The sequence below is a fragment of the Culex quinquefasciatus genome, chromosome 1, assembly GCF_015732765.1.
Source record: "Culex quinquefasciatus strain JHB chromosome 1, VPISU_Cqui_1.0_pri_paternal, whole genome shotgun sequence".
Taxonomy (NCBI): Eukaryota; Metazoa; Arthropoda; class Insecta; order Diptera; family Culicidae; genus Culex; species Culex quinquefasciatus.
Genome location: NC_051861.1, coordinates 96,834,205 through 96,856,328, shown reverse-complemented (window position 1 = coordinate 96,856,328; position 22,124 = coordinate 96,834,205). Strand labels below are relative to the sequence as shown.

The 22,124-nt window shown below is 35.6% G+C and overlaps 1 protein-coding gene across 1 annotated transcript in view; it reads left to right on the top strand.

Moving 5' to 3' along the window:
• The window catches only part of LOC6047626 (alpha-2Db adrenergic receptor), a 506,802-nt gene that overhangs the window by 471,410 nt on the left and 13,268 nt on the right, over nt 1-22,124 (top strand). The window contains exon 3 of the mRNA XM_038248801.1: nt 17,384-17,542. Coding sequence (XP_038104729.1) covers nt 17,384-17,542 — 159 coding nt within the window. The remainder of the gene's footprint in view (nt 1-17,383; nt 17,543-22,124) is intronic.

The following is a 22,124-nucleotide window of genomic DNA, read 5'->3' as shown; positions in this document are numbered from 1 at the left end:
AACTCATCTTCCTCCTAAAAGCGTACTTGTCCAAAACTCAACCTCAAAAAGCTGAACCAAAAATACTGAGAGAAAAAAGAAAACTGCCATCATCAGCACCTTGTCGTTCAGCAGTCGTTGTCATCACCAAGAAGAAGCCTCGGGGGAGAACGACGACGCCATCACCGAACCGATATTAATTAACGGCAGTTAATGGAGTTATGTTTTGCGGGCTTGACGTGGGGGGGCAGGTGGCGACGAGGAAAAGTTTATCTGGTAATTAATTTTTCTCCCTCCAAGGATGATTCGAGGGAAGGGGTCGGTATTTTCCTCGAAACGATTTCGTTTCGGACAGTCCCTGCAGAATCAGCAATTATGGACACGGGATGGGGGTTCAATGCAATAAAAGACAACTCCTCTCTGGTTGAATTTCAATGGTGGCGACCACCACCTCACCCTTCTCCCTCCAGTGGTAAGTGAATTATCTCCAGACCGGCAGCGCAGAGTGGGCGGCAAATTCGGTTGTAATAATTTAATTGCTGCGCGTGGAGATCTCTCCCTGACCCTTGATGTTCCCCGACAGTGCTCAAGTACCTTTCCGTGTAGTCTGGGAAGCCAGGGTTTCGGGAATTTTACGGCGCATACTTTGGCCCTGTCGGGCAGAGTGGCAAGCGCGGAGAGATGAAGAGATGGTGATGGTACTCAAGTTTTAATTACGCAGCCCATCCATCCACTCGTCATCGTCAGATTGGGGATCGCAGAGTGCGCTATTTCGTTGGTGGGGGTTTGGCCCAGATTCACCACCTCCCGGTCGTGCTTTATTGCACATCGCCAAGCTGACGCAATGACCATCGTTCAGTGTCTGTCATCGCGGCCACTTGATGGGCAAAACTTCCCGAATTTTATCACGCGACTCAGCATCTGAAGGTTGTAATGGTTGTTGACCCATACGGGAAAACACACGTGGGACGATCATCAATCAGCTTTTCTAGAAGTATTGTTTTAGGAATCTTGACGTCGAAGAACTGTTCATTGCTGTGTTCCCCCCAAAACGGTCATCAGTATTCACAGAACAGTGTACTAAATGTACCTCAACCCTTAATCTGTTCCCCCCAGCAAACAACAAGTTTGGAAGAAAAGAGGAGAGCTCTTCCACGAAAAAGAAAACCCCAACAAACCAACCCAAAGATTGAACAATTGGACGAGTTTTGTCAAACAAACACATGTTTGCTCAGTGGGGGGGGGGGGAAGGATACCCAAACAAGCAAGCAAGCAAATGCGGCTCTCTTGTTCACTTCTACGAGAAGATTCACAGATGGTCGGGACGACGTCCTGGAGAGATGAAATGATGAGCAAAGTACACACACGCACACACACACTCACACAAACTCATTCGATGAATTGAATAGCAGCAGGTCCTTGGCTCGATTATCTACTGCACCCAAATGAGGGCTGCCCGCTGCTCAACTGATAAACAAATTTTTCATGGTCACATTACTACCCCGCTAGAATTCTGATATCCATCTACTGTGTCGGAGTTGCAGTCGCTTGGGCGCTCTCTATCACTCAATTATCGCACTAATATTCCCATCCACTTCCAAGTGACTCTACCTCTGGCCGTAGCCGGCGCCGGTATTGACCAGCATGACATGCGTCTTAAAAACGAGCAAGATAGCTCTCACAAATCTTCCGCGGCTTGCTTTTAGAAGTCGAATGTATGACAAAAGATCGAATGCCAAAAGATCGAATAGGACAACAGCTCGAGTTTCTTAAAAAAAACCCACTTTGACAGCTCTTAGGGAGCGTTCTATAATTACGTAACGCAGTTGGGTGAAGGAAGGGAATGTTACGCTCCATACACAATTTTTTAATATTTGTATGGAAATTTTGTAACGAGGGGGAAGGAGATCTAAAATCACAATTTTTTGCGTTACGTAATAAAAGAAGGCTCCCTTAGTTTGGAACCAGTCTTCAATCGAACGTACCATAAATCTTACCCAAACAACCCTCCAATTTCTAATGTCGATATCTCAGCAACTAATTGTCCGATATTCAAAGTAAAAACTGAAACATCCGTGAAATTTTCCGATCTCTACGAAAACAATATTTTCAAAAAATAATTAATCAAGACTATCAATTCCAAAGGGCGTAGTGCTGAATGTTTGGTCCTTTTAAAATGTAAGAGTTAATTAAAAAATCGAAATATTGTTTTTGAATAGATCGAAAAATGTTTCACGAATGTCTCATATTTTAACATTGAAAATCGTACCATTAGTTTCTGAGATATCGACATTAGAAAATAAAGGGTTGTTTGGGTGAGACAAAAAAAAAAATCCTGTTTTTTTTTTTCTTCTATCCGCTTTATCTCAGCAACCAGTGGTCGATTCTCCAATATTTCTTTGGCGAATTAATTGGAAATTTTCTGAACTTTAAAAAAATATTTCCAGAAATGGACAATCCTGGGCACTATTTAAAAAAGTAAAAATACCGGATTTTTTTTCCGCGAAATTTAACTTTGAACGGCTGTATTTTGAAAACGGTGCACTTAATAAAAAATGTAAAATAGGGTGTATGACCCTTTTTTGGACCTAGCACCTATTTTGGACCTATTTTTAGGAATTGAGCTAATTCAGGCTTTAAAAGTTGGATTTTACTGAATCCAATGAACAGAAATTTAAAGCAGGGTCGTTTTCTAGCTTACCTCTTCTAAGAATGTTACCATTTTTTATATTATTTCCGCTTTTTAAGCCACTTTTTCTAAAGTCATTGACATTTGCTACCATTTTACTAGAACGCCGATTAGGCCCCGTTGCCTATCAGATTTGGCTCGAGACACCTTGTAGAATTTTCTGTTTTGCACTGACACTAATCTTTTTCAACCGGTTTCGGAGCAATGTAAGTGTTGCTTTATTAACACGTCTATGTTTTGTGTCACTAAACACTTGAAATTGCTGATCCATTGCTAAAAAAAACTCAATTAAAAAAAAAGTTTTCAAATCTGCCGCGTTGGATCAGTTTCTGGAGCTTTGCCGTCGGTTCAAGGCTATCAATAACACATGTATAACAAGGTGTTGCCAGTTTAGTTTATAAATTTATCTCGATACTGCATTGAAATTAAGTGAAAAATGTGTAACTTGATAATTTGGATTAGATTTTCAGACTGTAATTATTTCAAATGAAACTAAGCTTAAATATATACAATTTTTTAATGATGAAATGCAAACTAAAGATTAATGAGATTGGAAAACTAGCTAAAATAACAACTGATGTTGATATATTTTAATCAAGTTTATTTAATCGTCAGCTGCCACCGAAAGAGGCGCTGCCAACATTGCTTACGAGTGGTTTTGAAAAGGTCGTATTCTATCGCCCACCCCCCTCTCACTAACATCTTAAACCTCTGTAATTACTCCTAGCTTTAAGCAAACTATAATTACAAAAGCCGACACGGTCCTAGTCAGGTCCTAATAAAAATAATTTTATTAAAAATAAACCCCTCTTGAAATGTTCTAATTTTTGAACAATAATATTGAGGAATAAGTATATTGGAAAATTGAACAAGGAAGTCTTTGTCCAATTTTCCAATATGCTTATTCCTCAATATTATTGTTCAAAAATTAGAACATTTCAAAAGGGGTTTATTTTTAATAAAATTATGTTTCCTAACGTTTTTCAACCATGCCGGATTTTTCCATACAAATCAATTAAAACGCGTTTACAAATTCAAAAATATTTTTATGCATAAATAATTTAATTTCAGATAACAATATTTTCTAGTTTATAATTTTGGATTGACCCCTTGGTTTATCAAGCCAAGTTTTTTTTAAGTGTGCGTGTTGTGCTCGCCGCAATTCAAGTTGTCAAAATTTCAACCAATCAGAGTGTGGGCCCAAAATAGGTACAGCGATGTTTCCAAAAAACATTTAAAAAGTCCAAAAAGCAACCAAAAAATGTTTTACTTGAAATGCTTATTATATTAAAATGGTTATGGGTAATTCTCTACCAACTCACACGAAAAGTTGCCCCGACCCCTCTTCGATTTGCGTGAAACTTTGTCCTAAGGGGTAACTTTTGTCCCTGATCACGAATCCGATGTCCGTTTTGATATCTCGTGGCGGAGAGGCGGTGCGACCCCTTTCATTTTTGAGCATGCGAAAAAAGACGTGTTTTTCAATAATTTGCAGCCTGAAACGGTGATGAGATAGAAATTTGGTGTCAAAGGGACTTTTATGTAAAATTAGACGCTCGATTTGATGGCGTACTCAGAATTCCGAAAAAAACGTCATCAAAAAAAAAAACACTTAAAAAGTTTTAAAAATTCCCCATTTTCCGTTACTTGACTGTAAACAAATTTGGCACCTGTCATTTTATGCGAAATTTAATGTACTTTTCGAATCAACATTGACCTAGAAGGGTATTTTTTTCATTTAGAACAAAAATTTTCATTTTAAAATTTCGTGTTTTTTCTAACTTTACAGGGTTATTTTTTAGAGTGTAACAATGTTCTACAAAGTTGTAGATCAGACAATTAAAAAAAAATTGATATAAAAACATAAGAGGTTTGCTACTAAACATCACGAGTTATCGCGATTTTACGAAAAAAAAGTTTTGAAAAAGTTACTTTTTGCGTTCAGACACGGACGACGAAACCCGTGTCTGTCGCAGGTGACCATGAACGGCCATGATCGATGACGACCAACTTTTTCAAAACTTTTTTTTCGTAAAATCGCGATAACTCGTGATATTTTTAAGTAAACCCCTTATGTCTATACATCAAATTTTTTGTAATTGTCTGCTCTGCAACTTTGAAGAACATTGTTACACTCTAAAAAATAACCCTGCAAAAATAGAAAAAAAAACGCAAAATTTTAAAATTTTGTTCTACATAAAAATATGACCCTTCTGGGTCAATGTAGATTCGAAAAAAACATTAAATTTCCCATAAAATGACATATTTCAAAAAATTTTACAGTCGAGTAACGGAAAATGGGAGAATTTTTAAAACTTTTTTAGTGTTTTTTTCGATGAAAAATACGTTTTTCGGAATTCTGAGTACGCCAACAAACGGGCGTCTAATTTTACATAAAAGTCCCTTTGACACCAAATTTCTATCTCATCACCGTTTCAGGCTGCAAATTTTTGAAAAACACCTCTTTTTTCGCATGTTCAAAAATGGAAAGGGGTCGTACCGCTCCTCCGTCACGAGATATCAAAAAAACGGACCTCGGATTCGTGATCAGGGACAAAAGTTACCCCTTAGGACAAAGTTTCACGCAAATCGAAGAGGGGTCGGGGCAACTGCTGTGTGAGTTGGCGGAGAATTACCCTTATATTATTTTTAATTTTCAAAAGCATACTTTATTAAGCAAAATATGGTCTACAAAAAAATCCTGGAACGAGCCAAATTAGTTAAACCGTTTCCGAGAACAAGGCGAAATATGTTGGTGCTTTTCATAGTAGGTCAAATAGGGTAGAGTAAATTACTTTTCAATTGCAAATTCGATTTTACATAGTAAAATGAGGCAAAAAAAAATTTAAGTTTAGATTATAATTTTAGATTTCATTATTTAAAAAAAATCACTATTGAACAGCATCCAAAACTGTATAGAGATTTGTATGGGTGAACCAATGACACAAAATGGCATTTTTGATGACAGGGAAGGTTCCCACAAAGTATGAATCAAATAGCAAAATAAATATTACTTATATAAGTATAATCCATTTCTGGTTTTGGTGGAGAATTGGTCAGGTTTTTTTTAGATATTACGAAAATCAAAATTTAGTTGTTGGTATATAAGGAGTTGCATTTTTGTAAAGGACTGTTGAAATGTTTAAAAGAATGGAAAAAACTGATAAAATGTTACAATCATCAAGAAATGTTTAATTTTAAAGAATTTAATATTAATCAAAATAGTTTAAGAAGCTTTAACCTCGTTAGCCTAAACTTTTATGGCAGCAACACAGAAAGCACAAAAGGCTTTTTCAATCACTGAGGATGTTTAAGCAACATTTTTACAAGAAATTCTACCGTGATTAGTCAAAATCAGTTTGACAATCTCAGTCCGGTTGCGATGCAATGTGCAAAAAACACAGTTTTTTCTGTATAGTATGAAAGAAAATCAGGTTGATACTCCAAATTAGTTCAATGCTTAGATGATTGCTCTTAATGTCGGCGGACTTTGATTTGGGTGTAAAGAATGTATTTGCGGTTGTACGATTGAATCAACACTAAACATCTTTTGGGTAAAATGGGAGAAAAGAGAGAGAATCCTATGGCACAAATTGAACAAATGATACAATAATGGGAGAGCATAGACTTGGGCATAGAATCAGTACTAGCGAAATTATTATTCTGTATCAGGATTGTCTCGAGAAGTGATCCTAAATTATAAAAAAAACGCTTTCGTAATAGAATCAAAACTTTGCTTTTAAAAACATTTCCCCTCTGTTTAGATCTTTAAAAAAAATACACAATCGTCGGACCAGGTAAAAATAGCAGATATGAAAATATTTCTATATCAACAGACCAAAACACAAATCTAAAATAACCAAAAAATAAGCCGTTCCAACGAAGAGGTACTTTTGTGCGCGGAAATCCCCTTCAATTCGTGGAAATTCCTTTACGCCACGTGAAGGATCCCCTGGTTTCGCGATATCCAAAAGAGATTCCAGCCAAACACAGGCTGGAATCCAAGTCGTAGGATTTATGCGTATAGACACCAAAGTCTAAGAACACACGACGACGACGGCGGCTGGTTTTGTCAACGTTGTTTGGATTTGTGAGCTGTTTCTACCCTTTTGTGGCGGGGGGTTCTTTGGGATTGTGTAACCGACAAAGTCCTCGATCTCGCCGGTTTCAATGCCGTACCGTGCGGGGGTGTTTGTTTGAATTTTTTGTGGTTGAACTTTCTTTTGACAAAATTGTAGTTAGTTGGTCTCAAATTACGGTTCAGAAGATTCTCGCTCCAAATATCTTCTAGTATAATGGCTTTTCTTAAGGCGCACAAAGATTGTACGCGTACAACTGTATGTCCTCTTTGGTACGTGTGTGTATTTCTATGAGAGTTTAGCGTATGTGTGTGTGCGTCTCTCGTGTGTAGATAAATTTCTCTCCAAACCCAGAACGTAGGGGAGAGTGGGGAGACTTGATCCCTTTTTTTTGTATCGCACATAACTCTGTCAATTTCTCACAAAACTATAAACTTTTTGCATGAATTGAAAGCTTAAACATTCAACTATGTTTGGCTGATAAGGGTATTTCATCAGATAAACTCTTAGAATAATGCCAAGCGTTTTAAAAAAATATTTTAAACCGACATTTTCAAAATGTTGGGGGTAATTTGATCCCCCTTTCAACATTTTTAAGAAATCTTAAGCAAAATGTTTCTTATTCATCCAAACTTTTAATTTTCTATAAGTTACAGCAATTTCACATTAAACCTGTACGTTTTTGTTCAAAATATAACAAGTTATGCATGCAAAATAATTAAAACTTAAAATTTTCTTTTTAGACCAAAATTGAGCATGTTTACAAAAGCTGGTAATTTTGTTTACAAAACTTTTGAAAAATGGTTCAAACTGCAGTAAGTTATGTACAACTATACTAAAGGAAACTATGTATGAAAACCCAGCTCAATTAATTAATCTTGAGGCTGATTCCAGTGACTGTAAAAATGCAGGGATCAAGTCTCCCTAAACGCACTTTTAAGCAACTGATTGTTAAAATAGTATGACGATAAATTTAACGTCAAATGCGTAAGGGTTTTGGAGTTGATATGTTTATCAATCAATTCATGTATAAAAATATTTTTGAATAATTTTAGTGTTTTCTATACTTATTACAACAAAGAAAAAGATCTCTTGGAAGTTTTTGCAGCACTTCTTAGAAAAATGTGTAACTCAATCTAGACATTTTTTAATTTTTTTCTTTGTTTTCTTTAATGAGTTTTAGTCAATTTCGCACAATTTTCTAGAACAAAGCTAATTATTTTACCCACATGCTGACGAGATACAGGCTTGGGATCAAGTCTCCCCGGGGATCAAGTCTCCCCACTCTCCCCTACGTACTGAACGTTGTCCTGAGCAGGAAAACGAGGAAGAAATAGCTTAGGCAAATGCGAATTGTATACTTGAACAGTTGGACCGCCGCTGCTCGGAAAAGCATTCAGCAGAACAATGTTATTATACTTCTTGGCAAACACAGTGACACACACATGGTACGACGAAGACGAGATGATATGCTCCGGGCATCACGTTTGTGACACTCGTCGAACCGTTTGCAATGCAATGTGTTGATTCTGGTATGGGAAGAATCGATGGTATTTTTGCTGGCATTGATCTGTAGCATAGAAGATTTCAAGTTCTAGTTTCTACGTTCAGGAATTGATTCAAATCGATTATTGAATTTCCCCGGAATTACCCTAACATGTAATATCCCGAAAACCATAACCTAAAATCGATTCAATTTCAAACAACATCCCCCACCACCAACGCCGTCATTGTGACCCGCAATGGTCACGTGTCAAATCAATTTCGGTGACCATTTGACCGAAAGCGGTCAAAACCCAGGAATACACAGAAACATGGCGCTCTGGTTGGCCTTGCCACGGTTCGGCCCGGAACAAGTGACACAGCGGTCAACCTTGCTCGCACCGGAAATGGAACAATTCGTAGTAGCAACAGATCCCGGACTCCCCCTCTTCCCCCTTCTATATCCCCACCTAAGCGCTATTCAGCTGAACACAAACACATTGAAATGCTCTCATTTCGTTGTGTGTGTGTGTGTGTGTCGGTGTGAAATGGTCATAAAAGTGCTACCCGAATCGAAGCGATAAAACTTTAATGCGAATGTCGTAAAATCAAAGCGGAACTAGCCCCCCGGAACGAACACCACGCCGCTTCTCTTGTCTCTCGCAGGTTACAACTTCCTCACTCCCTCTTACACATTACTTTCGCGGTGAAATTTGCAGACGAACTGGTAGTCAGCGAAATTGGAACACTGTCCTGTGATGTATTCAGTGTATAAGGAATTAATACAATTTGATAAAAAAAAATAAACAGTAAAACAGGATTAAATCGTGATTCAAAATAAAAAAAAGTAAAAGTAAAAGTGTAAAACTTGTTCTAAAAATAGCGAAGCCATCCCCCTATAAGAGGCTTGACAAAAATTTAATTAAAAATCAATTTTAAAGCCTAATTGAAGGACTTCTTCTACTCCGATTTTTTGGGTAAATTTTAAGGGACCAAAGCTTGAAATAAAATGTACAATGGCCCGAACAATGGAAAACAATGTCAAATGCATTCCTCACAGATAATCGTGTTTGAGTTCGTTTTAAAACATTGTGATTTTTTTTGTAAAATTCCAAATACAGTACCGTAAAAACAAAAAATTGGGGCAAAAATAAATTTGTCTATACCTTGATATTTTGAAAGTCAGTGATTCCAAAATAACTGGACTAGTGTAAAATGAATTTCAAAACATTTTTTTTTTTCATTCAAATATTGAAACATTTCCTCCATGACATTGGTCAGAGCCGAGGAAAATAAACTTCAAAATAATTTGCAATGGCATAGCTAGGCTGTCCACTAGGGTGTAATATGATTGTATGGAAAAAAATAAAGTTGTCCAAATTTAGTGAGCACAGCACTTTTTCAGTTCCTTTTGGGGTCCTAAACAACTCCCCAAAGTTTGGGACCGATTGGTTTAGTCCTCACTTTGCGCAAAGCGATTCAATTTTCCATATAAATTTGTATGGAGAAAACCATTTTTTGGATATTGATATTTATCAAATCCACGTTTCATGCTATATCAAAACCAGACTCATATTCGGATGCTCTAAAATGTGCTCTATAACTTTGCCGAAGAGAGTATGGTGCTAACTTGCTCCTATAAGAAGATATAGCGTCCTCAAAACTCGTCTAAAACGTGATTTTAGAGCAAAAAACACGTTTTAGACGAGTTTTGAACACGTTGTATCTTTTTTTAGGGGCAAGCTAGCATCATACTCTCTTCGGGTAAGTTGTAGAGGATATTCCGGAGCATTCGAAAATGAGTCCGGTTTAGATATCTAATCTAATCTAATCTAATCTAATCTAACACAAACGCAGCCAGTCCGATGAAAGCATGCTGGAAAGTCTTGTGATTAGATTACGCCCCAAGCACTTTTCTTGTCATTATTAATAATTGCAGTACATCCGAGAACACCCGAAAATGCATTGCAAAAATTAAAGCGGCCAGCCCTACTACGTTGTGTTTACCGCAGAGAGGATTCTGAGAACGGATCACATTTCACAGAACCTACAGGGGAGGAAGGATGCGTGGACATACCGTACCAAACGCTCCTGTTTACAGTTTCATTTGTGTTTTGTATTATGTGTTAAGTGTAAAATATAGTGTGGTTATATAATCAATAAAATATAATAATGCAATACAATGATCATTTAATAAAATCCCATCACCCATATATAATAACATGCACCCAAGCACACGAACAGCGACACAAAAGAAATGAAAATGAGCATGCAAAAACAAGACAACGCGTCCCCGTGGTCAGCGCACTAATCCGACATAAAAGAGACGGAAAATAACACGAAAAAACAGGACTGAGCGTCCACACAGGCACCACACTACTGATGCCATTATTTAATTATACTGACCAATCACCCCATGCACTCGAACAGCGACATAAAAGAGACGGAAAATAACACGAAAAAACAGGACTGAGCGTCCACACAGGCACCGCACTACTGATGCCATTATTTAATTATACTGACCAATCACCTCATGCACTCGAACAGCGACATAAAAGAGACGGAAAATAACACGAAAAAACAGGACTGAGCGTCCACACAGGCACCGCACTACTCGAAAATGAGTCCGGTTTAGATATAGCATGAAACGTGGATTTTATAAATATCAATATCCAAAAAAATTGTTTTCTCCATACAAATTTATATGAAAAATTGAATCGCTTTGCGCAAAGTGAGGACTAAACTAATCGGTCCCAAACTTTGGGGAGTTGTAAAGGGCCCCAAAAGGAACTGAAAAAGTGCTGTGCTGGAAAATCGATTTTGATATTACACCCTACTGTCCACTCGTCCCTTCACCCCTGTAGATTCTATGAAATTTGATCTGTCACAGAATCCTCTTTGCGTTAAACACAACGCAGTAGGGCTGACCCCATTATTTTTTGTAATTAAAAATAAAGTTCTTGAATAAAAATTATAACCCTTTTTATTTTTCATTTCATGGAAATTTCAGAAAAAAATAACTAATTCTCAATTCTAATAATGAAAAATATAAATTTTATAACGTAGGAATTTTTTAACCATCTAATGGCCAAATTTGTTCATGAGTTTATTTTAAGCAACGTTTGTTCTTCGAAAAACTTTAATTCTCTTGTTTTATGTTTTTCTTGTTTTATTTTCATTAATTTATTTTGCATTTATCTTGTTTAGTAAATCTATGTTTTTGGAAGTATTTGGCCGTTTCTACCAGCTCCAATCATTACAATTTGCCTTTCTAATTTTTTCATGTTTTTACAGTAACTTTTTTAAATTTTTGCTCGTTTTTCACATGTTCTGCTCTAGAATGGCAACATAATCTTTGAAATTTTAAAAAATGCGTTGAGGCATAGTCTGAGACACTTTAAAAAATACTGCATACTTGCATACCACATCTATGAGATTTTTTGATTTTTAAATCTAAAACTTATATTTAAAGGTGATGTCACGATTTTTTTCGTTCAAATTTTTTGATGAAATAGCCTAAAATGTTACCAAAAGACTGACGAAAAATGCAGGATGGTATGTCGCTCCTAAAAAAATACAAAAATCGTTTACTAAAACTGTTTTTTTTTTTTTTTTGAAAAGTGGTCTAAACGCCAAAATTTTTAAAAACCGGTAGTGGGAATCGATTCCCCAGACAATTTTACATGAAAGTCTCCATATAGACCATCGTCCTACGTCCAATCCTTGGGAAGATACAGCGGTTTTAAAAATATAAATGTTGAAAAAAGGGTTTTTTTGGGTTGTTGGCAATTTCTATATGACAGACTTGGTTTTTCAGTCTCGTAAATATTTTTACTGGAAAGCTCATCGAATTTCTCAAAAGTTTGATTAAGACTTACATATATAAGCTTAATTACATTGCTTATAACTGAAAATATAATATTTTTTCAGTGTGGTAGAAACCAGGATAGTAAATTTGATTACGTAAATATAAAAACGATATAAATCAAAAAGCTGTCACAGGCAAACTTATGGGAAATTGGACGAGCTTTCCGGTAAAAATATTTACGAGACTGAAAAACCAAGTCTGTCATATGGAAATTGCTAAAAATCACAAAAAAACCGTTTTTTCAACATTTTCATTTTTAAAACCGCTGTATCTTCCCAAGAATTGGAATAGGACAATGGTCTTTATGGAGACTTTTATGTAAAATTGTCTGAAGAATCGATTCCCACTACCGGTTTTCAAAAATTTTGACGTTTAGATCACTTTTCAAAAAAACAGTTTTAGTAAAAGATTTTTGTATTTTTTTAGGAGAGACATACCATCCTGCATTTTTCGTCAGTCTTTTGGTAACATTTTAGGCTATTTCCTAAAAAATTTTGAACGAAAAAAAATCGTGACATCACCTTTAAATTTAAGTTTTAGACTTAAAAATCAAAAAATCTCACAGATATGGCGTGTATTTTTGTTTCAGTGTATTTTTTTTTTTTCAGAAGGCCCGTCCAATGTCCTATAAGTTTGTCTTTGACCACTTTTTGATACGACGCAACGGCTTCGAGATACAGTAATTTTTAAATTACAAAATACAAAAATATTTAAATACCTTACGCCCTTCTCAAATGTTATTTTCGAGTGCTGTTGGCCTTTATATACACAAAAATGGCTTATATAGGCCTAGGATAACATGTCTACAAAGTTTCATTGAAATCGGAGAGGGTCGGGTACAAAAGTACCAGAAAAATTCCTGATTTGAGCTAGAATTGCTCAGAAGTTAAATTACATTTTGTAGAAGAATAACCTCAATCCTTGCCAATTGCTTTTTGTGAAAGCATTATTTATGATTCCGATTTTTTGCAACGCATTCTCATTAGATGCTATTTGCATATAACAATTTCTCGATAACATTTAGTTTCAGGTTGTTTTCCGATTTGTGGAAGAAAAAATATTCAATAAGTCAAGAACTGTTCCAGATTTATTGAAAATAGGATTATACAAACATTGCAAATTTATTTAAAATCCGTTTACAAGCGTTTAAATGAGTTTTGTCTCTGAACATTTTAGGATTTTGTTAATGTTTTCTGTAGTTCTTTTATTCTGAAGGACATTTCGCAGACACAAAATTAAAAAAATAATTATAATGTATTTTTGACAAGGTTTTATCTTGTTTGTAGTTCCTTGGAATAAAAATAGGTTTGGGTGCTCTCCCCATTCAAGCCTTCGGACTCCTAGCTTCGAGCAGAAATTTGCAATATTATCACCAGCTTCGGAAATGGTCAAACCATCCACTTTCACGACCACCGGGTCTTTTGTGGTCTGGATGGTTTGATTTTTGACCATTTCCGAAGCTGGTGATAATTTAAAGTTGGTTGAATAATATTATGAAATCAAGTTTCAATTTCCAGGTAATTTTCACATGTTTGAAGCTCCGTCAAATTAGGATTGAATCGTTAAACCTACCAATTACTCATAAAGCCATTTTATATCATTTGCACACCCATAGAAGCTCGGTTCCAATTTGATAGCTGACCACTCAAAAATGATATCAAAGTATTAGAAAATTTGTGTATTGAAAACGGAATTATGATCGATTTGTTATTTTTGGCAAAGTCTTTGGCAGAATCGTTAAGAAAATTGAGGGACACAGCTATAGACTGCTACTCTCATAAAAAAATGAAAATTAAAAAGATTTGAATGAAGTAGGGGAAATTCTACTATGTTTGGCAGGTTAAGCACTCACTCCTAACTCCATCCAATTTGCTGATTTTCACTATTCAAACAACTAATTTTGCAAAACTTTTGATAAAAACTTGTTTGCTCACTTCTTATTGAGCTTTTTATCACTCGATTTCAGTTGAAAGCGCTTTTAATAAGCTTTGATTGAATGTCAAAGTTCTGACCTGCCAACATAAGATGCACGCTGGAATTAGATGCTGTTTTCCTATATGTTCAAGATAACATTTGCTCGAGATGTTTTTAAAGTTCAAAATGAAAACTTTGTGGGTGCCCAAACCGTCAATTAATTTGTTAAGAATTTTTAGAGCAATTGCAGCCCAAAGCAGAAATTTTTTAGGTACTTTTTTCTCGACCCTCTCCGATTTCAATGGGACTTTGTAGGATAACATCTACGCTTGTATAAGCGTAAGTGTTTTTAATATTTTTGTATTTCGTAATTTAAATATTTGTGTATCTCGAAGCCATTGCATCGTACCAAAAAGTGGTAAAAAAAACTTGTAGGAAATTTTACGGGCTTTCTGTAAAAAAAGCTGAGAAAAAAAATCACGCGACTTTTATGAAATTTTTCAATTTTTCAGTTTAAAAGTCAAATATGAAGGTGAGCCATTTTTTTTTCGTTCAACAGTTTTGTGAAATTAGCCTAAGATATTACAAAAAGACTCACGAAAAATGCAGGATAGAGCAACTCACCTAAAAGAATACAAAAATCATTTACTGAAACGGTTTTTTTTTTTTTTTTAATCAAACGTCAAAATTTTGAAAATCAGAATACGGGAATCGATTTTCCAGACAATTTTACATAAAAGTCTCCATATTGACTACTGTCCTAAGTCCAATGCTTGTGATGTTACAGCGGCTTGAAAAAAAAGTCGAAAAAAATGTTTTTTGATGGTTTTTGACAATTTCTATGTGACAGACTTAATTTTTCAGTCTCGTGAATATTTTTACCGGAAAGCTCGTTCAATTTCCCATAAAATTATGTACCCATATGTCTATAAAGCATTAAAGATGTAAGAGACTGGACTTCAAAACTCTTGAAGATAAAAAACGTGCTCGATTTTGACCTTCATTTCAAAATTTCATCTAGCATTTTTAAGATAAATTTCATTTTAAACCTAAATTTTCGCAAACCAGTGCTAAATTACTAAAAGTTTTCCCCCTACCCAGCATAATTTTGGAAACGCATCAACTTTCCAATAACAGTAACTGCTTATTGTCTGACTGCGAATCGAATTTCCTGCAAGTTGCTGCAACCTATGGAACTAACGTCATGATTCGAAATCCGGACACTTAGTACCATAATATTTTAGTTATAGCTGGCAAAAAATCATGTAATGAGTTGGAAATGTAGAAATATCATCAGGATTTAGTATAAACAGTCAGTTTTAAGAGAATGCATGCAAAACATGTCTTTTCTAACAATTTTTCATTAGAATTTGAAAATTAAAATGACTTGTTGTGCTTCGAATCCCGGACACTGTTAAAAGCTGATTCGAAATCCGGACACTTTTGCTTCGAATTCCGGACACTCGATTTTGTTTATGAATCTCACAAATTTGGACTGAAATGTTAGTGAATGGCATTCTTTAGGTCACAAATAAGCTGTTAACATCAAAACAATCGATAGTTTATATAAAAATTTGCTAGAATTTAAGGAAATCAAAAACATAAATTTCTGCTTTGCCTTCCCGGTGCTTCGGACGCCTATGAAATATTTCCGTTGAAATGTTTCACATTTTTGGTAAACTTATAATTTTATTTTATTTAATTTTTTTGGCATTTACTACAGCGTTCAAACAAATTTTAAATGAAAGTTGATGTTAGAATTCATCAAATAACACAGTTTTGACATTCATAATGCGAACTTATATCCAAATAAATGATAAAACAAGTTGAAGTGTTCGGGTTTCGAAGCGTCCGGGAATTCGAATCATGACGTTATTTAACAGCAGAAGCCCCCCGCTGTCTGCCACCACACTTGCACTAACAGTTGGTGGCAGCCGTGCGCTGGTATCTGGTCCAAAATCTGGTGTGGATCTGCTTTTTTTTCTGTATGTGTTCCCTGAACTCTGAAAAAGGAGCCAGACTGCGATATAAACTGCAGTCTCCGACACTCGGTTGGTTGGTTTTGCAACCGGGTACAGTGGGACTTTGCTAGTTTGACAGGTTTTGTTTTGACTTTTTAAATTAATTGATTAAATTTCTTGTCACAAATCTACAAACGGAAAAAATATTGAAAAATGCCCAGTGATCAAGGATTTACTGTACACCCACACAGATTCAAACGAAAATGGCACACGTGTTCCCGGAAATGACAAGGTAGCGACGATAAGCGGAATTGGCCATTTTGGGAATGTGGACGGCAGAATTTCAGCTGGAATGCTGACGACGACGACGACGACGGTAATGATGGTGGTGTGGTGATAACACTTTGTGAAACATTTAGATTCTCCAAATTTAGCTGGAATGCAGTTCGACATTTGGGTTGGCGATATGCAGCTCGTTTCTGGGAAAAATCCCTTTAAAAATTTCTGAATAAGTTGAAGCTTAAATTTCAACAAAATAATCGATACTTCTCTTAGACCCAATTTGAACCCCTCTTTCGAATGATTTCCAAACCGATTGTCACCCAGGGCGCGCAAAGTCACCCTTATTAATCACGACCCAAATATTATTAGAAGCGGTATAAATCACCCCTGAAAACTTTGCCACAGCTCCTCCAAAATTGGAAAGACGTTTGGCCCACTTCCGGTCAGGTCTCGACGAGGCGAAAGCCCCCCCCTTTTTCCAGTAAGTCGTCTCTATTAATTAAATAAATTTCCTTTCTTGTGCCAGCCCCGTCCCAAGTCAGTCAAAGTGAAGTTATTTTTCGGCGTGCAAGAATTTTCGCGCTAGATTTTAAGACCTTGGTGGACGACCCGGAGAACCTAGACCCGGCGCAACCCTTGGCAAATAAATTACGTTTTGAGCAAAATTTAAATTAATTCTATCAAATTAGGACAATTAGGAGCGAGAGGCGTCTCCGAGTCGCCCACGTGGAGACTCTCGCCATTGAGCGAGGTCAGTTTGGGATGCACGGAGAAATTTAAGATATTGTAAATACTTCACAGAACAGAATTAAACTTTCATGCTTTCCAATGCTTTCAGTGCAATTCGCAATTCATTTTCTTCCTCGGCAAATGCAATGGGTTAACGAGATTAATAAAATTATTTGTCGGAACCAGCTTGGCAGAGAACCTTTTGTAGAGCTTCTGGCTGGCAACCCCCACACCCGACACCAAGTTCCCACAGCAAATCACATCTCGAGTGTTTCCACTTCGTATTCAATTGGTTCAAGAGTGCAAAAGAATAAAGCGAGTGAAAAACTAACTTTTCTAATGGATTCCCTCCTGAATAACACCTACTTCTTCTTCTTTTCTACTTCTTCTCCCTATCCAGCTGAGCCAGGACATCGGGTACGTGCTGTACTCGGCCCTCGGGTCCTTTTACATCCCGAGCTGCATCATGGTGTTTGTGTACATCCGGATTTACTTCGCCGCCAAGGCCCGGGCCCGCCGGGGGATCCGGAAAAAGCCGCTCAAGCCGCCCAGCGCACAGGTAAGGGATGCAAGGGGGTGGAGTAGACAGTTGTGCTGCAGAAGTACTTCATAATATCGTCACTTGTGTTCTATCTTGTGACAAATAATGTTTAGTTTGTTTCTAGAAAATCGATTTTTTATGTTTGATGGTAAATATTTTCAAAACTGTTAATGATGGAGTCATACATTTTGAAGCAACAAGTTTGTACCAAATGTTCAACAATTTAAATGACGTTTCACAAGGTAACGTCATGATTCGAATTCCCGGACGCTTCGAAACCCGGACACCTCATCTTGTTTTATCAATTATTTGGATATAAGTTCACATTATGAATGTCAAAACTGTGTTATTTGATAAATTCTATCATCAACTTTCTTTTAAAGTTTGTTTGAACGCTGTAGTTAATACCAATACAATTATATAAAATAAAATAATAAGTTTGCCGAAATGTGAAACATTTCACTGAAATATTTCATTGGCGTCCGATGCACCGGGAAGGCAAAGCAGAAATTTTAGGTTTGGATTTCCTTAAATTCTAGCAAATTTTAATACAAAATATTGTTTTGATGTAAACATCTTATTTGAGACCTAAAGAATGCCAGTCACTTACATTTCCGTCCGAATTTGTGCGGTTCATAAGCAAATCGAGTGTCCGGAATTCGAAGCAAAAGTGTCCGGATTTCGAATCAGCTTTTATCAGTGTCCGGGATTCGAAGCACAACAAGTCATTTCAATTTTAAAATTCTGATGAAAAATTGTTAGAAAAGACATATTTTTCATGCATTCTCTTTAAACTGACTGTTTATACTACATCCTGATGATATTGCTACATTTCCAACTTGTCACATGATTTTTTGACATCTATAACAAAAATGATATGCTACTAAGTGTCCGCATCTCGAATCATGACGTTAGCAAGATAATTTTTAATGAACATGGTTTAAATCCTCCTGAAGGAGTTGTTGAGTTTAAAAAAACGTCTTTATCAACTCATTTTCGACTCAAATAGTAGTGTTTTAAGATAGCCCACAAGCGACGATATTATGACTCTTATTTGGTTTTATTTTCGTGTTGTAAAAGTTTGATTTTAGGAAAAAATGATTTTCTGAAAATTGTGCAGTTTTGGAGGTTTGGCAACTTAGAAGGGAGCAACTTATGGCTTGGTTGAAAATTAGGGTGGTTCTCGACAAGGGTGTTTAAAAGAAACAAATTTCCAGGAAGACTTTTAAGAATTCTGTACTCTTTACAAAATTTATGGGCATGTCAATCCCAACAACTTTGTCTAAGTCACCAACATTCAATTTCTTCATGTTAACTGATGTCAAAAACAAAACCAATGCATCAGCCCAATAATTTAAGGGTGAACAGCAACGAAGGAAGTTGCTGTCTTCTTATTCCAACATTTTCAAACTTACGGACCCAATCCTGCATCAAGGGGAATGTAAAATTAGTCAAACTTTGTTGTAAATTACTTTGTGGAAAATACTTTAGCCAAACATTCCATGTTACGCCATTTCAATATGTTTGTCATGATTTAAAAATTTTGAAAATATTTTTTACAAAAGAATTATTTTTTTTGAACTTTCATACATCATTCAGCAATTGAAAAAAAAAATACATCATTCAGCAATTCCCCACGAAAACAGCATGGAAAAAAACAAAAGTGCTCGGATCGGGCTCGAAATTTTTCTGAGGATTCCCTGGCCGAAATAATTAGACCAGTATTTTTTTGTTTGGCCTTTAGGGTGACCTACGCCGTGTTAGGGTGGTCTGAAAAATTGCCATTTTCGTCGATTTTCGCAAAAACCACATTTTTTCGAAAAATCATAACTCCTCGCCATTTTAACCGATTTCAATTGTCTTATACGCAAATGAAAGGTTATAAGTTGGTTTTTCAAAGAAATATAGTAACAAGTTTCAAAAATCTAGCGTAACATACGCTCTTTATGAAACTTTAAAATGTCGTTTTGACGGTGTCTGGACCAAAGAGCCTATGTCTGGAAATATTTTTATCGGATTCCCCGGACATTTTTACGTTACATATCAAAAAATGTGAGGAGTTCATCAACAGAACTCCGAAATATGATTTTTTGAAAATAAAATCCGTTTTTTTTTTCGCGCCGCGCTCAAAAACCGGAGAATGACGAAATTGGCAAAAAATCAACTTTTTCACTAAAACTGCGATAACTTTAAAATTTCAGCGATTACCTATAGATGGCATGACAGTCATGCCTTGGTTTTGCACTGCCCCGGTTTTGCACCGTTCAGCTGCCTTGGTTAAGCACGGCCCAGTGCTTAACTGAATCACAGAGCTTATGGGATTGGCTTTAATAGTATGAAAAATCATGCAAAAATCAAAATATTATAGTGTTTTGGAATCGGGATGATGTCAGCTATCTATTGAAATTATAATTTCATGAAAATTTTCACAAAAATACGTATTTTTCCTGTATTTTGAAAATACTCAAAATAACTGTTATTATGGGTATCAAATGATTGGATTTTTTCATACATTTCGAATGTTAAATATATTCTTTGAAAAAACTCAAAATTTTCCACAAAATAACGCATTTTCGAAAAAAAAAACTCAAAATACCCAAACTCAAAATACTCAAATTTTTTTGTTATTATGGGTATCAAATGATTGGATTTTTTCATACATTTCGAATGTTAAATATTTTCTTTGAAAAAACTCAAAATTTTCCACAAAATAACGCATTTTTGAAAAAAAAAAAACTCAAAATTACAATTTTTACAATATGGGTATCAAACGATTGGGATTTTTCATACATTTCGAATGTAATAACAACATATTTTGAAAACACCAAAATTTTCATAAAACTACGTATTTTTGACAAAAAAAATACTCAAAATTTCAGTGTTTACAATATGGGTATCAAACGATCAGGATTTTTTCATACATTTCGAATGTAATAAAAAAAAATTTAAAATGATCAAAATTTTCTCAAAACTACGAATTTTCGAAAAAATACTCCAATTTTCAGTTTTTTACAATATGGGTATCAAACGATCGGGATTTTTCATACATTTCGAATGTAATAACAACATATTTTGAAAACACTCAAAATTTTCACAAAACTACGATTTTTCGAAAAAAAAATCTCAAAATTTCTTTTTTTACAATATGGGTATCAAACGATCAGGATTTTTTCATGCATTTCGAATGAAATAAGAATATTTTTTGAAAATACTCAAAATTTTCACAAAACTACGTGATACCCACATTGTAAAAATTTAAATTTTGAGTATTTTTTTCAAAAAGACATAGTTTTGTGAAAATTTGGAGTATTTTCTAAAAAAGTTGTTATTATGAAATGTATGTATGTATGTATGTATGTATGAAAAAACCTGATCATTTGATATCCATATTGCAATAACAATATATTTTTGGTTTCTTCAGAGAAAAAAATGCATTTTCGAAATACAGGAATAATACGTATTTTTGTGAAAAATTTCATGAAATAATAATTTTAATGGATAGCTGACATTATCCCGATTCCAAAACACTATTATTTTTTGATGTTTGCATGATTTTTCGTACGATTAAAGCCAATGTCTCCCATATAGCCAAAATCCCATAAGCACTGTGCCTCGGTTATGCACGCCTCGGTTTTGCATCCCCCATATGCGGTGCTAAACCGAGGCATGACTGTAGGTCATCACTGAAATGTTTGTAGTTATCGCAGTTTTAGTGAAAAATTGCCAATTTCGTCATTCTCCGGTTTTTGCGTGCGGCGCGTCAAAAAACACAGATTTTATTTTCAAAAAATCATATCTCGGAATCCTGTTAATAAACTCCTAACATTTATTAGTATGTTTTGTAAAATGCCCGTGGAATCCGATAAACATATTTCCAGACATAGGCTCTTTGGTCCAGACACCGTCAAAACGACATTTTGAAGTTTCAAACGCTCTTTTCATATATTAGGCTAGATTTTTGAAACTTCTTACTATTTTACTCAAATAGCCAAACTACAACAAAAAAAACACGCAAAATGCAAAAAAAATGTTAAGGGAAATTTTTTTCAAAAAACAAAAATTCATTATGATTTTTTTTAAATAATATTCAGGTTGAAATCTATCTATCGATAAGAAACGCCTGTTATTTGAGGTTTTAAAAAAGTCGGGAATTTGAAAACTAAAATTTTCTATAGAAATGACACTATCGAAAATCGAAAATATTCCAATTACATGTTTTTATACGATTTTGCCTGCAGAATCAGAATTAAAAGGGAGCGGCCGTGGCTGACTGGTTACGGTGTTCGCTTTGTAAGCGAATGGTTCTGGGTTCGATGCCCATCTGCTCCCAACGAGAAAGTTAAGAACACATGAATTTGAAATGATGAATATGAACGAAAAATCAAAGTCGCTCGAGGCGGGGTTCGATCCCCCGTCCTTTGGATTGGTAAGCAAAAATGCTAACCACTAGGCCATGACGACTTGGTGAGCGTAGACTGGAATTAGGAATACTGTTACAGAGAGCGAGTTGTGGCGCTATAACCACGGCAAATAGTGTCCAGGGCATTCGTGGAAATACAATGTCCCATCCCAGAGGGTCCCCGGAGTACCAAACCTTCTT